Below are 16,095 nucleotides of genomic sequence, written 5' to 3'. Positions count from 1 at the left end.
CATCTTCATCTGTATTATACTTTTTTTTTTTTTTTAAATAAAATTTCTTGCTTTCTCGTTGGTGCCCTAAATTCCTATTATGGTATAATCGCAGTTGTACCACTTATTGAGTTAAAACTTAAGTGACCATGGCCCTTGTTTTTTTTTTAAATAGTATATTCGATATTGTGAAAAGCAGACCATTACCAATAAAAGTAAACCACACTTAATTGCACCAAATTCATGGCTCCTGCCCCACTACACTAGAGTTTGGTTTGCACATGTAAAACCCGCTGAACCAACTTGGTCTTGGCCTTTCGAATAACGATCCCATGCATATCGTATCATAATATAAAGTTGTTCTAAGTTTTAATCTAGAAGAGCTTCACAAACCTGGATTGGTAGGTTGGCTTAAGTGGTTCAAGTTGAAGGTTGTCCAGAGTTGGAAGATCGAGTTTCCTTGTCTTGCGAAAAGGCTGAAAACCAATGAAAAACTCTCTGCAATGAGCATGAGTGCTGAAACGGCTTGATCAACAAAGGGGATGTCTAAACCAAATGTGTTATAAAAAGAAAAACCATGAAGTTCTTAATAAGGCAACTTTGCATTACACAAGTGACACCCCCTTGTTTAACTCTTTCTCGAATCAATATCAACTATTTGTTGAGGAAAAGTAGAGAGCAACCAAGATCAAGACTAGCAATTCGTTGGCTTGATTGGTGTAGGCCCTGTGGCTAGAATCTGAAGCTCTTCGATCAAAGAAGTTTTAGAACATGAGCGATCGTATCTGAAGCTCCTCAAGTCAAGAAGCATTAACTGGCCAATACATCTTAGCTATAGCAGCAGTAACCGGCCAATTCATTGGTAAAAAGAAGGGTCGGTGAGATAAAAAAAAAAGCATCATGGCGTCAAATCAGTTGGGCAAAAATTACAAGGGGAAACTGAGAAAGGTGCGGGAAGAGACCCCCATTTGCACACATTGTCGAGACCGTACGATAGGACACATCATGACAATTGACGAGCATGTGATAAGGTCGAGATAAGAGAGAGAGAGAGAGAAAGCCAGGTGGGAGGTTAATTGGGATAGAGAGGGAGGGTACTTTTTACCAATTATGAATGCCAAATCACACCAAAAGATAAACTTCAATGTAATTTTTTTTTTTACTTTTTTAATGAAATGACCACTCTATCCCCTTCAACTTGTTTGAGCTCTCTGCATACCTCAGATCTCTCTCTAAGTCTCTCACAAGAAAAGGGCGAGATGGGAAGAGGGAGGAGTCAGTAATTTCGAACAAAGGGCCATCTCTGTCACTGGTGGATACCATTCACGCCTTTCTGAGTAAAACCTGAAGCGATCAACATGACCCATTTGCCAAAAGGCTTTTGCAGCTACCCATCGGTCCTCGTCTCTCAGGGAAAGAATCCAATCCGTGGGAATTTATCACGAGGCGTTTCCTTGACAGCATAAAATTTCCTCGGCATGGCAACATTTTTTAATTTCTTTTTTCTTTTTTATACACAAACTAGGGTTAGGCAGACTCTTACCAGTTACATCGAGAATCAATTACATTGCACCCTATTAAGAAAACTAATCCTAAGGTTTACCCTTCCAACACCGATCCAATCCAATGACCCAAGTTGTTCAAGGTTCATCACATTAGCGATACACTCCCTACAAGTCCAACCACATTTGATCCTATCAAATCTCATTAAAAAACAACTATGCTTCTGTCCATCGAGAGCCGATTTATTCTTCCTTTCAAAGCATTTTTCACCATGTGAATCACGTCTTTTCTGGTGCTCTCTATCATGAGATTCTTATCCTCAAATCCTCAAGGATCTCCTTCCACCAAGCCCACTAGATCTCTCTTCTCACTACTGGCCTAACAAACCATCCACCCAACTTTCAGAAACTCACCTTTTTCATTGCTCACTGCAAACCCCACTCTCCAAACTGGAATGATCCTTCTCTATGTATCTTGCATCCTTTTTTCATTTTACATGATCAGAGCTGGTTCAAATTCTAAGTGTTACCCTTCTCTTGTTCAAGTCGTCAACTTCCTATTTAAGAAGGTGCAGCAGTTTTTCCTACTGCTGAGTATTCTCATTGTGATCATTATGGTATTGATCATCCTCTGTTTTAAACATGAGTGGAACAACAACAACTCAGACGTCTGAAAGCACTTCATCTGAGATCAATACCAACATCCCCTTATTCTTGTATGGTCATGTTCTGCTTCTAGTTCCCTCACAGGAGAAAACTATGCATCATGGAGCCGCGCAATGAGAGTTGCTTTATCCGCCAAAAATAAAATGACATTTGTTGATGGATCGCTACCTGAACCCACTGCATCTTCTCCAAATCACACCTTACATATTGCATTGCAATAATATGATTATATCTTGGATGTATAATGCTCTCACCAAAGAAGTTGCAGAGAGTGTTATATATGCACGCACGAAAGCAAAAATTTGGTCTGATCTTCAGGAGCGGTTTGCTCAATCAAATGGTCCACAGATATTTCAGATTCAAAGGTCCATCGTCACTCTCCGACATGATAATTTATCCATATCAGCCTATTATACTAAGATCAAACTTTTATGGGACGAGTTAAGCTCCCACATCTCCTTACCTTCTTGCTCTGGAGGTGAATCAAAGGCACTTTCTGATTATCAGCAACAAGAAAAGCTCATCCAGTTTCTCATGGGGCTGAACGAGTCATACACAGGCGTCCGAAGTCAGATTATCATTATGGATCCCATGCCATCAGTCAACAAGGCATATAGTCTTTTGTTGCAAGAAGAGCGCCAAAGGGACCTGCGTATCTCCTCCAACATGGAAGATAATATGGCGACAGCAGCTGAAAAGTTTGCTCGCAATGCAAAAACTGCACGTGATGGATGCTTTAAAATTTGAGAAAGACCAAAGTGTGACCACTGTGAGAAATTAGGTCACATTAAGGAGAAATGCTACGAATTGCATGGTTTTCCTTTAAGAGGAGGCAATTCCAAAGTAACTGCTAATGTCTATGCTGAACATGAGAAGCCAAATGCTGCACTACAGTTAACCATTGGGCAGTATAATCAACTTTTGCCTCTTCTCGGGTCAGGTAAAGAGGATCCCAAGGTCAACATGGTTGGTAAAATTTTTACCAACTTCTTTGGCTTTCCATACTTGGATATTAGACACTGGTGCCACATATCATATTTGTTCCTCCATGTCCTTAATGCAAAATGTTCAAAAAAACACTGAATCCAAACCTATTAGGTTACTCAATGGCACAACCACTGCTATTTCTCATATCGGTCAAGTCGTCCTGTCTCCCACCATCACTCTTAACAACGCGTTGTTTGTTCCTTCATTCAGTTTTAACTTAATCTCAGTTCACAAATTAACTCAGTCCTTTCATTGTAAAGTAATTTTTGATTCCTCATCATGTTCCATTCAGGACCTGGAGACGAAGGATATGATTAGATCAAGTGAAATTTTCTCCAGCCTCTACACCTTTCATGATAGGGTGGCGGTCACCGTTTCAGCTGATCAGGGTCATAAAATAAACATTTGGCATTGGCGCTTAGGCCATGTGTCATATTCACGTATTAATTTTTTATTACAAAATTATAGTTTAGGAAAGCTTGAAAAGTGTCAATGCGATGATTGTTCTCTTGCCAAATTCACTTGTTTACCTTTCCCTTTAAGTGAAAGAGTCTCAAAACAAGTTTTTGATTTGGTTCATTTCGATATTTGGGAGGGATATGCTGTACCTTCTTTTACTAGAGCTCAGTTTTTTTTAACTATTGTTGATGACTACAATAAGGCCACTTGGATCTACCTTATGCGCCATAGGGCACAAACTCAAGAGATATTGAAATCTTTTGTCAAACTTATTAAAAGGCAATTTGGATATGATATTAAACAAATCAGATCTGACAATGGGTCTGAATTCTTTTCAAATGATGTTCAAAATTTCTTGCGTAACAACGGGATTCTTCGTCAACATTCATGCGTTAGGACCCCCCCAACAGAATGGAATAGTTGAAAGGAAGCACCATCATCTTTTAGAAGTGGCCCACACACTTTGGTTTCAAGCCAATATGCCAATTCAATTTTGGGGCGAGTGCATTCTTACCACGATATACTTGATCAATCGCACACCCACACCTAATTTGAGCATGAAAAAAAGTCAAGTTCCTCATGAAATTTTGTATCATACCCAAGCCCAATACACACGCTTGAAAGTGTTTGGATGCCTTTGTTTTGCACGACATGTTTCTCATGATAAATTTGATCCCCGTGTAAGAAAAGGTGTTTTTGTCGGGTATCCATTTGATAAAAAAGGTTACAAAGTATTTGATCTCGAGTTCAAAGAGATATTTGTCAGTCGTGATGTTGTTTTTCATGAGGAAATTTTTCCCTTCAAAGATTTATTTTTTTTAAACAATTTGATGCTCAAACCAATAAAATTGTCTTGCCTAAACCAATTGAAGATGATTCTCAAGTTAGTCCTTTAGAAATTAATCTGAATCCTGAATCCTGTACATGGTCAAGGTCTTGACAATGTTGAAAATGATCCTAATCATGCTGAAATGGGTTTAAGAAGATCTGGACGAATTAACCAGATCCAAGCCAGCCTATCTGTCTGATTATGAGTGCCATCAAGCCACTCTTTATGGTCACCCGATCCCTCACTCTATCGTTTCTACATCACACCCCTTAACTCATTCTCTTGATTTTTCTTGCATCACTCCACACCATCAAGCCTTTTTAGCTTCCATATTTGCCCATGAAGAACCAAGTGATTATCTTACTGTCGAACACGACAAACATTGGCTTGATGCTATGGATGCTGAATTGCGAGCATTAGAAGATAATAATACATGGGAGCTCATCCCTCTTCCTGCTGAGAAACATGCAATTGGCTCAAAATGGGTATATAAAGCCAAATTTTGCTCTGATGGCAGTGTGGAATGTTATAAGGCACGCTTGGTTGCCCAAGGTTACACACAACAGGAGGGGTTGAATTATCACGACACCTTTGCCCCAGTCACCAAATTGGTCACCATGCGTTATTTACTTTCACTTGCAATCACGCATCAATGGTGATTACATCAATTAGACATCAACAATGTGTTTCTTCATGGTGATTTAGATGAAGAAATTTATATGAAGTTGCCTCCAGGATATGGACGATAGGGAGAGACACGAGTATGTCGTCTTAATAAATCTCTATATGGTCTTAAGCAAGCATCACGACAATGGTACGCCAAATTTTCTAACACTCTTATTCAAGCTGGATATACTCAGTCTCACGCAGATTATTCATTATTTTTTAAATTTAATGGGACAAGACAAGTTTTTTGTGTTAGTCTATGTCGATGATGTTATTATCACTGGGGACGATACTATAGCCATTGATCAACTGAAAACATTTTTACATGAAAAATTTCGTATCAAGGATCTAGGAGAGTTAAAATATTTCCTAGGCATTGAAGTGGCTAGCTCAAAACATGGAATTTTCTTGAATCAAAGAAAATACACTATAGATTTGTTGAAGGAAACAAGGTTTTTGAGGGCAAAACCATGCAACACGCATATGGAGCAACAAAAGAAGTGGGATAACAGTAGTAAAAAACTTAAGGATGGAGCTCAATACAGAAGACTTGTGGAATGACTGATATACCTGACCATCACGAGGCCAGACATTACCTATACTGTTCACACTCTTAGCCGATTCATGCATGAACCATGTGAAGAACATTGGGGGGCAGTAACTAGACTCTTAAGGTATTTGAAAGGTTCACTTGGTCAAGGAATATTGCTAAGATCAGATAGTGATCTTATTTTAAAGTGTTATGTTGACTCTGATTGGGCAAGTTGTCCACTAAGTAGAAAATCAACAACAGGATATTGTTTATTCCTTGGAGAAAACATTATTTCATGGAAATAAAAAAAACAAGCTGTTGTTTCAAGGTCGCCAGTTGAAGCTGAATATAGAAGTTTGGCAGCAGGAACAAGTGAAGTAATATGGTTGAGGTATTTATTAGCAGATCTTGGTTGTAAACAAGAAAGCACAACCTATGTGTATTGTGATAACCAAGCTGCGATGCACATTGCAGCAAATCCTGTTTTTCATGAACGGACAAAGCACATTGAACTAGATTGTTACATTGTTCATGAAAAAATCCTAGCCGGAAGTGTTTGCACGCAGTATATACCAAGCAAAGATCAACGTGCAGATGTGTTTACCAAAGCTCTTGCAAAAGAGACCTTCAAATACTTGATTGGCAAGTTGGGACTGGTTAATTTAGAAGCACCAACTTGAGGGGGAGTGTTGAATATCGTATTTTCAGTTCAGAGATTATCGGAAGTGATGTTGATTAAAGCCTATCTCTTACGTGATATGTGAAGCTTTTTTTTCTTTATTTGTTGTAAAGTAATTTCTGTTGTAACTGCTTTTCTGATTCTAATGCTGTATATCATGCGACGTATGCTTGTGGTTTTGTGTAAGGGTGAAATTGAATGATCCTTCTCTATGTATCTTGCATCCTTTTTCCATTTTACAAATGCTATTCATAATACCCATCACTTGCTCATCGCCTTGAACTTGTTCTTCCTGAAACGTGACCCTGTTGCGAGCTTCCCATATGAATCACACCACAAGTTGGAAAGTTAAAATCCAACTCTTCCTAATGACAACTTGAGGTTCTCTCTAAGAGCCCACCAAATACCAAGCAACTCCCCCACCTTATCTCACACCATGTTGTAGGAATAAATGATTATTATCTTCTTCCACCCCCGACATAGGGAGCACTGTTAGGCATATGCCTACTACCCATACACTTTAATCCATCCCACAAAAGCAATTTTCGATCCAAAGCTAGACGCAAAGAGTATGCTACGCTTGAAAAATGATTTGCCATCCATATATGCTTATGCAATGGATAACCCAAACCATGTTTCCGCACCACATCCCAGGCTTCCTTCGCACAAAACTACACATTGTTCCTCCATATCAATTGATCCTTCTCCTGGGAATGAACCTGTAAAGTTGAAACAACCTACACCACATAATTTTGGACCTACAAGGGAAAAGGCAATATTGTAGCATAAACACATGATCAGAGTTAATGTTATCAACAATTACTCCACTCAGTAACAGGAACCTGTTTCGTTCCTAAGCCCACAGGTAGGTTACTTATGAACTTAAGTCTAGGTTAGGTCAATTAGGCTAAAATAAGTTCAGTTTCAGTTTGAGTTAAGACAAGATTTAATAAAAAAAATCACTTCTTTCAATTCACATCAGATAAAATGATGAAAATTTAGAAGGGGCTTTGGGACACGTTAAGAAAACTTGGATAAAAATTTAAATTTTTTGAGAGTTGTCGTTTGGAAGATAAAATTCTTGCAAGTTTTAAGATTTTTTGGGGACAAGGTTCTATTTGGATTCTTACAAACCATGAGAAATTAATTTATTCTTCTCAAAAATACTAATAAAAAAATTATGAAAAATTCAAGGTAAGCTTAAGATAGGCTGGAGAAACTTCAGTTAAAATTTGAGGTTTAGAGTCTTGAAGGTCAGCAAGATAAAAATAAGAGAGCACAAAAAATAAGTTTAAGTCTAGACTGAGATTTGGCTGATTTCTCTTCAATGTGAATGCGTTTTGATCTTATTATTGGTAGGTAGAGTAAGGACAAGTAGGTTAGTTTATGATTAAATTTTCATGTTTGGACTAAGTCAGGTTTGGGAGAAACGTTCGAGTGAAATCATGACAGTTTTAACAATTAACAACAACAAAATGCTAAACTTGTTGCTGGGTTAATGGGCTTAGGGAGTCTAATACTGAATCAGAGTTGAGGGTTGTATTTATATGACTTACCAGGGATTTAAGAGGTTGGTTAGATGGTCTTCTAAGGGTCCACAACTTGGATATGGTAAGAAAGTCGACTTAGGTGATGCGAGTTGGTTCCACTAATTTTGCTTGATGTGAGGCATGATCCATAATTTGGCTTGCACCAAGTCCGGTTGGAGTCGACCTTCAAGAGGTTTAGGATCAAAGGAGGAAGCCTACTTAAAAATAGACAATGGCCTAGGGGCCAAAGGATAGAAGAGAAAGAAGATGGAGAGAGAGAGAGAGATAGTAGGGAAAGGGAGACAAATGAGAGAGAGAGAGAGAGAGGGTGTGCAATTTTATTCAACTAATTTTATATCCCACACAAAGTGGCTACAAGCCCTTTATATAGGCCTTAGAGAAGGCATTTAATATAAACTAAATAAAAAAAAAATTAAAGAAATTGCAAGATCTGATGAGTTCCCTAGATAGATTTTCAAATCTGATGAGTAATCTGTATTTCATAACTTTCGTTGATGGATTTGTAAAGTTTTCTTATGTTTATTTTATAAAAAGTAAAGATGAGTCATTTGAAAAATTCAAAGTTTTTAATACTGAAGTTGAGAATTTTCACAATTGCAAAAATGCTTTAATAAGATCATATGGAGGTAGAGAATATTTGTCTCATAATTTTATCACATGGCATACGTAGACAAGAACATGAGATTCTTATTATTTGGTTCAAAATTATAAACTTTTTTAACTAAGGTCTTTGGCAAAATAACTCTCCCTTTGCATAGTTTTTTGGGAATGCATTTTGAAAGAGAAAACCCACTTTATGAGAAGTGTTTAGTCTCACATTGATCATTTTTGAAAAACACATTGACTTTAAAATATGTGAAGGTACTTTAGAGGGCAAGGCTCTCAAGGGGCTTGTCAATTAAACTTTATACATTGGACTTGGATTTAGATTTGGCATTGGTTTTGGATTGGGCTTTGTCTGGTTTAACTTTTACCAACTTTTTATTACTTATTTTCGACAAATTTATACATTATAAAACCACTTAATAAGATTTTATTTTTCTTAAATATTTGATGGTTGACCAAGGTAGTCAAAGGTCATTATGACCTTTTTAGGAGGTGCCACCTGGTTTTAACTACTAGCCTCAACATGCCCAAGAACGTTGAGATGTTAGTGGGCATAGGCAGCCTGCTGTAGGTGACCGTTTGAGCCTTAATGGGTATATGCTACCCGTTTGAACTATAATGGGTGCATGCTATCCGTTTGGCCCATAATGGGCTTTTATAAACTCATGCATACTGGAATCTATATAAACCCCAACTGTCTTAGGTCAATTTCATCTTCTCTCTCTTTTTCTTGCGAGGCTGTTTAGGGTATATGTGTCATGGTGACTAGCCTACTTAGTTTTAGAAGTAGCTAGTATTGTAGGTGATATGCAAGCTTGGTTGTATCCTAAAAGCGAGGTTGTGTTCAATCCTATTTCACTCAGGTTCAACCATGGTGGGATAATTGTCGCTTTTAAGAAGATGCCATTGCTGCGTGCCTCCGAGCTTCAGTCTCACCTACTACTATAGAAAAGTTCTGAATTTCCAGCAGGTGGATCCCCCATGTCTGGATGACCTCCTTGGAAGGCCACATTTGTCTCCATCAAAACAAAAAAGTAGATACAGTTGCTAGCAATATTCTTTTTTCAATTTCACTAATGGTATTTGATAGTCACCAGCTGCTGGCCACTAATATAATAAAATCATCCCCGTTGAGTATTTATACATTATTACGTGAGGAACCAAATTTAGGTACCGGGAGAAGATAAGATAATGGCATTGAATATTGTGGAATATATATTTCTCTTGGTTTCAGAATGACAAAACTACGGAAGAAACCATATTGTATTTCCACTTGGTGTTTAAAAAAAACAAAGAAATGGTTAGGACAAGGCATGCTTGCTAGGTTGAGTATGAGATCATCTCTATACGCTGCGTCTTTGCAAGCCATGCGCCCTTTAGTAATGACGACACCAAGTGAGAAGACCTGCAGCATGCGGGTCCCTCTCGGTCTCATGCATGGACCTCATGCCTTCCTAAGCCCTTTACTTAAATTAATGGGTTATGGATTTTAAATGGCTTCAACATATTTCTTTTTCATGACTAAAACGGTAACCTTTCATGCACCACCATGTGGTCTCCTCATATCACCACTTACCACACAAACATTTTATAGTTTTTACTGGTGCATGGCGCTCGATTACTGGTTTAGTTCCGATTCCTGGACAAAAACAATCTCTCTCTCATATGTAAGTAGACTAGCTAGGCAATCAATCCAATGTGCACCTGACATGCCTTGCACAACATAATAATAATAATAATGATTAAAGTAATGATGACAATTACCATATATATATATATATATCAAGAGAGAAAGAGAGTATGGGTGGTAGCTGTACCACGTTTTTAACTTTTCTAAGCTTTGAAGTTTTTTTTTTTAAACAGACATGTGATTTACATGCTTGATTTTATAGAAATCAGCTTTTAAATCATCATGTAGGTTTTTATAGGATTTAATGGTCTATACTTTTTATAAATATTCAATGCTTAAAAAATCATGTTTTTATCAAAAAAACACTATTCAAGTGTTATTTCCTAGCAAATAGACCATGCCAAACACATCTGCAGTCATATTTGCGAAAAATAACCTAGACATACCTATTTGCTGATGGTAGGCTGGTGATAGGTTGAAAAAGTGGTAGGTAGCTACAACATTATATATATATATATATATATATATATATATATATATATATATAGAGAGAGAGAGAGAGAGAGAGAGAGAGAGAGAGAGAGAGAGAGAGAGAGAGAGAGAGAGAGAGAGAGAGAGAGAGGTTGGATGTATACAATCAAATGGAATGGTAAAAAAAGTCATCTAAATGTGACGTGCATGTTTCTTTTTTTAATAAAAAACACATTTTGAATGATATTATTGTTATATGCAGGAGGATTTTAATGAGAGTAAAAAATCAATGGCTCACAAAACGCATACAAAATTTGATTTTGCTTTGAAGAAAATACTATCAAGGGTATAACTCTTAGCAAACAAATCATGCCTAATACATTTATAGAGTTACATTGAGATGTTCTTGACCCCATTGGCACACCAAAACTTAAGGAATTAATCTAACATTAAATTAGTTGAGTTTAACATTAGTAGAATTCAATCTAATAAAAATGATTAAAATACCTTTAAAATAGTGATATTTTAAAAAATACAATGTTACTTTTTGAGGTAAAAAATGTAACTTTGATAGCTTCTTGACTTTTCAATTCCGTGCAAGTTCAAAAGACCTATAATGCCCCCAAAAAGTAATATTTTATTTTAAAAATACTATTATTTTAAGGGTATTTTAGTTATTTTCATAAGGTTGAATCCATTTAATGCTAATCCCAACTATTTATTAATCCACCCTAGTTGGAACTCATAGTAGGAGATCATTGACCAAATTTAACATCATTGATGTGTTAAATATAGTCAAAATAGCAGGAATCAACTCCTTGATCCTAATTTTAGATAACACAAAAATATACTTTTATAAGGGTTAAAAATTCAGTACATTGTGTAACGCTATTTTTTTAATTCCTTGAAAAAATCTCAAGTACGTATTAGAATAACATGATCCAAGTACTGTGTTTTATTAACCCAAACATGTAGAGCACATATAGAGGATTAAATGTACATAAAATATTAAAAAATTAAGCAAACACACACACACACACATATATATATATATATATATATATATATATATATATAGAGAGAGAGAGAGAGAGAGAGAGAGAGAGAGAAATATCAACGTTACTAAGGCAGGAGATCAGCAAAAAAGTTGAGCCCACGAAAACAAAAAAACAACAACAGACCCAAAACAAAGGGCCGAAAGCACGAAAGCAAACATAAAAATAGGAGAACATAGAGATCAGCCAGGGTCTTGAGGAAGTGAAGGCCGCTGAAGGGGGTGGATAACATGGAGTCGTAAGCTCTTGGTCACCTATGCTAATCCTTTATTAAGTCTTGGAAAGTCATAAAAATCTTGAAGTCTCCCAAAACGGAATAGGCGCCATGCAATTATTGTCATGGCTTCCATTATATGCACGATTGCTGTGAAAGCTAAAGTGGCCACATATAAAAGTGGTGTGTGGGCTCCCTCTTGTAGAAAAATGATTGCGCTTACCAACCATCCAATGTTTGGATGAGAACAAGATCCTAATCATGGGTTTTCCAGTTCCTCAACAAGTGATAGTCAGGGGACACTCGGGTTACACAAAGTATTGGCCCCGATGGGAGTTGCCGGTTCATCATTTGAGTCCGCATAAAGCATAATATTATCGAGAACAGTTGCGTTTTTTTTGTTTCATAGTTCATACAAGATTTCATTATATAATGTGGGAGCCCTAGTCCTGATTCGCGGCCTGCTAAAGTTGGTTGTTCCTTCTTTTTAAAATGTTTTTGATTGGCAAACTTGGGGATAACTCAAGACAGATCCTGTGTTCGGAGCCGAACACCTTAACAAGGTGTTAAGGCCCAAGCGACTGGCGCCATGTAATGGCTGCCCCTATTAAAAAGGGGGCCCCTTGCCTGCTGGGGCGAACACTTAAATACTGTTTGCTTTGAGCACTTGACTTATAAAGTGTTTGACCCGAACACTATAACCTAAGTGAGATTCAAACCCATATCCTTGGTTTTGACAGTGCAACCCAAACATCCAACAATCTCCTTTGGCCTTTGAGCAGATAAACCCCCTTGCGACAAATATTGAGGTTTTTTGGAAAATATCATGAAGTATTACAGTATTTTGTCAATTGTTTAAGACGTCCAATATATATCTGACATTTCATTTTCTTTAAACATCATGGTTTTCTTCGGGTGTTCATGTTTTTAATTACCAGCTATATATGTCTCGAGAAAATGGTCTTTTTTTTTTTTGTACTTTTATACTTCTTTTATTTTTTTTCTTACATATTTTACCAAGTTTTAGCTTATATATTTTGCTATTTTAAACTTTTAACACTATGATAAATGCCGTATCGTGGATATCCATTGTTTTCTACCAAACTTAAAAATATATGTGTGCAGATTTGCAGTGCCTTGTTATTCTTGGATTTTTTTTCAGCTAGTTACAAACCACAATTATGCCGCTTTATTAAGTTTAGTGAAACGTGAGAAAGTGATGATTGTGATTCTCACTTGGGAGCACTTCTTCCTTGTCTTGTGAAAGTTGGTCACCCGATTAATGTTGTGACCAACAATGGCAACTTTTAGGATTGTCATCTGTGATTTTTCATCCCACCTGTACCCAAAGCAAACGTGTAGTGGGCAATTCTGGAAATGAAATTCTCAAAAAACAGTCATAATTAGCTTACTTTTTAGCAAGGCTATCATAAGACTAGTAGAGGCATAATTTTGGTTAGTAGGTTCATTGAAGCCATTCAATGGAATTGATTTATTTTCTTAAGGGAAAATATGGTGTGTGTATATATATATATATATATATATATATATATATATATATATATATATATATATATATATATATATATGGAAGAATTACATTAAGATTTAGGATACGAGTGACGAGAGGTCACTCATTAAAGACTAAATAAGAGGCCAAAAGTGCTAAAGATGGGGGAGAGACGTGTCCGCCCATTTGAACCTCATTCTCGCAATCAGTTCATGACGTGCAGTGTTTGCAACAGTGAGTGGGTCCTGCTGCGTTTTCTTATGAATGCGTCCATTCTGTTGGAGCCAGATTAGGCATCACAGTATAAGAACCCAGCAACGCCACAGAAAAGTGTGTTTCTGCCTCCGATGTTGGATGTGTGACTTAATTATGACTGCCCTTAGATCGAGAGCTTTATCCCAAAGAAAGTCTGTTGGGCGCCAAATTTAATTGAAGTACAGGCTTTTGTAGAGGTGCACTCCCAAAGTGTTGTTGGTGGAGTGTGGAACATGTTTCTCCGCGGATCCAACTTCGCGGTAAGTTGGATGGGGGTGGACTCCCCTGCCCATAAGGTGGGAATTCGGGAGAGTGAGCCTTCAGGCAAATTTTTTTTTAAGGTAGTTATGTAATTTTACCTTAGACTCTTTGTTGTATCCAACAACACTAATAGTCTCATTGTAAAATTAGTGGACTCCTATTTAAGGTATCCCAATCAATAAAAGAAGATTCAGTGGGGTGCTAGACATAAATAGTTTTTGTTGAACCACATAAAATTCTTGTTTTTCGTGTATGGTTATTTTGTCTTTTTGCTTTTTTTGTGTTTGTTTCTTTGATCCATCGATAGGTCGAAGGGTCGTTCACTAACAAGTGTATCACCAATTTCTCCTTACTCAGCAGGTAAAAGCCCTGCCTTTAATTTGAGCACATGAGGTGATGAATCTGCGGATTGGGTAGGCCTGGTCCCAAAATGCTTTGGCTGGAAGCCATTGCACTTTGCAATGAAATGAAATTAATTTGTTGAGCATCGTGTCATTCTCTACCTACCAGCCCCTCCATTCACTGTGGAATTTTTATGATACTAGATGCATTTATCAATTTTCTACCAAATCATTTCTGATAGTTTTGGCGTTCTTGAATAGTTTGCAGCCTTTCCCAGATTTGAAAATTGTAAAATGGTCATATCTTTGCATATTTAAAGTTATCATATCTGAGCTTTTATGAGGACGCCATTAGTAATTTGTGCTGTTGAAAAAGAAACTAGTGCAGATTGCGTGATGTTTTATATAAACAAAGTAGATAGGTGTGACAGGCAAAGTAATGGTATCTTGGGCGGTCGGGGAGTTACTTTGAGAAGATACTGCTTAAAAGATGAAGAGCAATGAGAGTCCTAATCATTAGATTGATTTCAATTTTGACACTATGAGGGTTTTGATCTTCCTTTCATTCATTCTTCTACTTTTTCCTTCCTGAACATCGCCACAACCTGGATTGCGTGCTGGTCGCATGGGGGCTGCGTTGCTTTATGATGGTTGGGTGATCGTGTCTTCAACTTGGAGTTTTACCCTACAGGGAGGCGAGCTCCTTAAGTGGGCCAGTTCTTTGTGACGGTTTTCTTTGTCGTAAAAAACAGTTTATAGCAAGTGGTTTTCTCTTTTTTGAAATATAACCATACTAACCCTAGAATAACGGTATTTTTTTGCCCAGTAAAAAGATGCTCCCCATGCTTTAACCCATGTTAAAGTGCTGGGAGCATCTACCTAAGTGGGAAATGGAGCAATCTTGAGTTTTTTTATCCTAATAAGAGGATGGTTCACGGACCGTTCCTATGACGCCCTAGGCACATTTTCTCAATGAAAAAAAAAGCCCATGGTTTTATAGGACGAACCCTAGTTTGATGAGAGAGAGAGAGATAACAAAAAAGCCCAAAAAGATGTTAGATTTTGATGTTTAAAACTTTGATAAAAGATTATCAATTCCTCCATTAGCAATTCTTATAGAGAGCTCTATACCTTAACATGAATAACAATTGGCTTATTAGAAAAAACCCTTCTTCCAGAAAAAGTTAGACCCCCCCCTCCCCCAAAACAAAAAAAGAAAAGAAAAAGAAAAGTTTCAAATTATAGAAATGCATTATGCAATGATTACAACAACAACAACAACAACTACGCCTTCATCCCCAAACAATTGGGGTCAGCGATATGAACCAAAAAAGAAATTCATTTTGGGTCTTTCACATGAATCCTTTTCCTCCAATCATTTCTATCCAACGCCATGTCCTCGGTGAGGTTCAAAGCATTCATATCCTTTCCTATCATCTCCATCCAAGTCTTCCTAGGCCTACCCCGACCTCTTTTAACTAATATATTTTCCCATTTCTCCAACCTTCTAACTGGAGCATCATTAGGCCTTCGCCGAATATGTCCAAACCACCGTAAACGATTCTCTCGCATCTTATTTTCAATGGGTGCAACACCTACCTTCTTACGTATCTCTTCGTTCCGAATCTTATCTTTTATTGTATTTCCACACATCCATCTAAGCATCCGCATCTCAGCTACACTCATTTTTTGAATATGATGTCTCTTGGCAGCCCAACATTCCGTACCATATAGTAAAGCAGGTCTAATAGTCGTCCTATAAAACTTTTCCTTCAACCGCAATGGCATTCTACGATCGCACAGCACTCCAGTAGCACTTTTCCATTTCATCCACCCAACCTTTATCCTATGATTTACATCTCCATCAATTTCTCCATACTTTTGAATGATGGATCCCAAATAT

General features: G+C 37.3%; 1 protein-coding gene across 1 annotated transcript; it reads left to right on the top strand.

The window, feature by feature from the left end:
- Positions 1–2,384: 2,384 nt before the first annotated feature.
- On the top strand, positions 2,385–2,894 carry LOC149812527 (uncharacterized). The gene has a single exon (XM_089993070.1). It carries the CDS (start codon positions 2,385–2,387, stop codon positions 2,892–2,894), a length of 510 nt encoding a protein of 169 aa, XP_089849196.1.
- Positions 2,895–16,095: the final 13,201 nt, after the last annotated feature.

This window comes from Nuphar pumila, chromosome 17, assembly GCF_984573655.1.
Source record: "Nuphar pumila chromosome 17, dmNupPumi1.hap1.1, whole genome shotgun sequence".
NCBI lineage: Eukaryota > Viridiplantae > Streptophyta > Magnoliopsida > Nymphaeales > Nymphaeaceae > Nuphar > Nuphar pumila.
The sequence above is the reverse complement of the archived record's forward strand: the minus strand, read 5'-3'. Positions and strand labels throughout refer to the sequence as shown.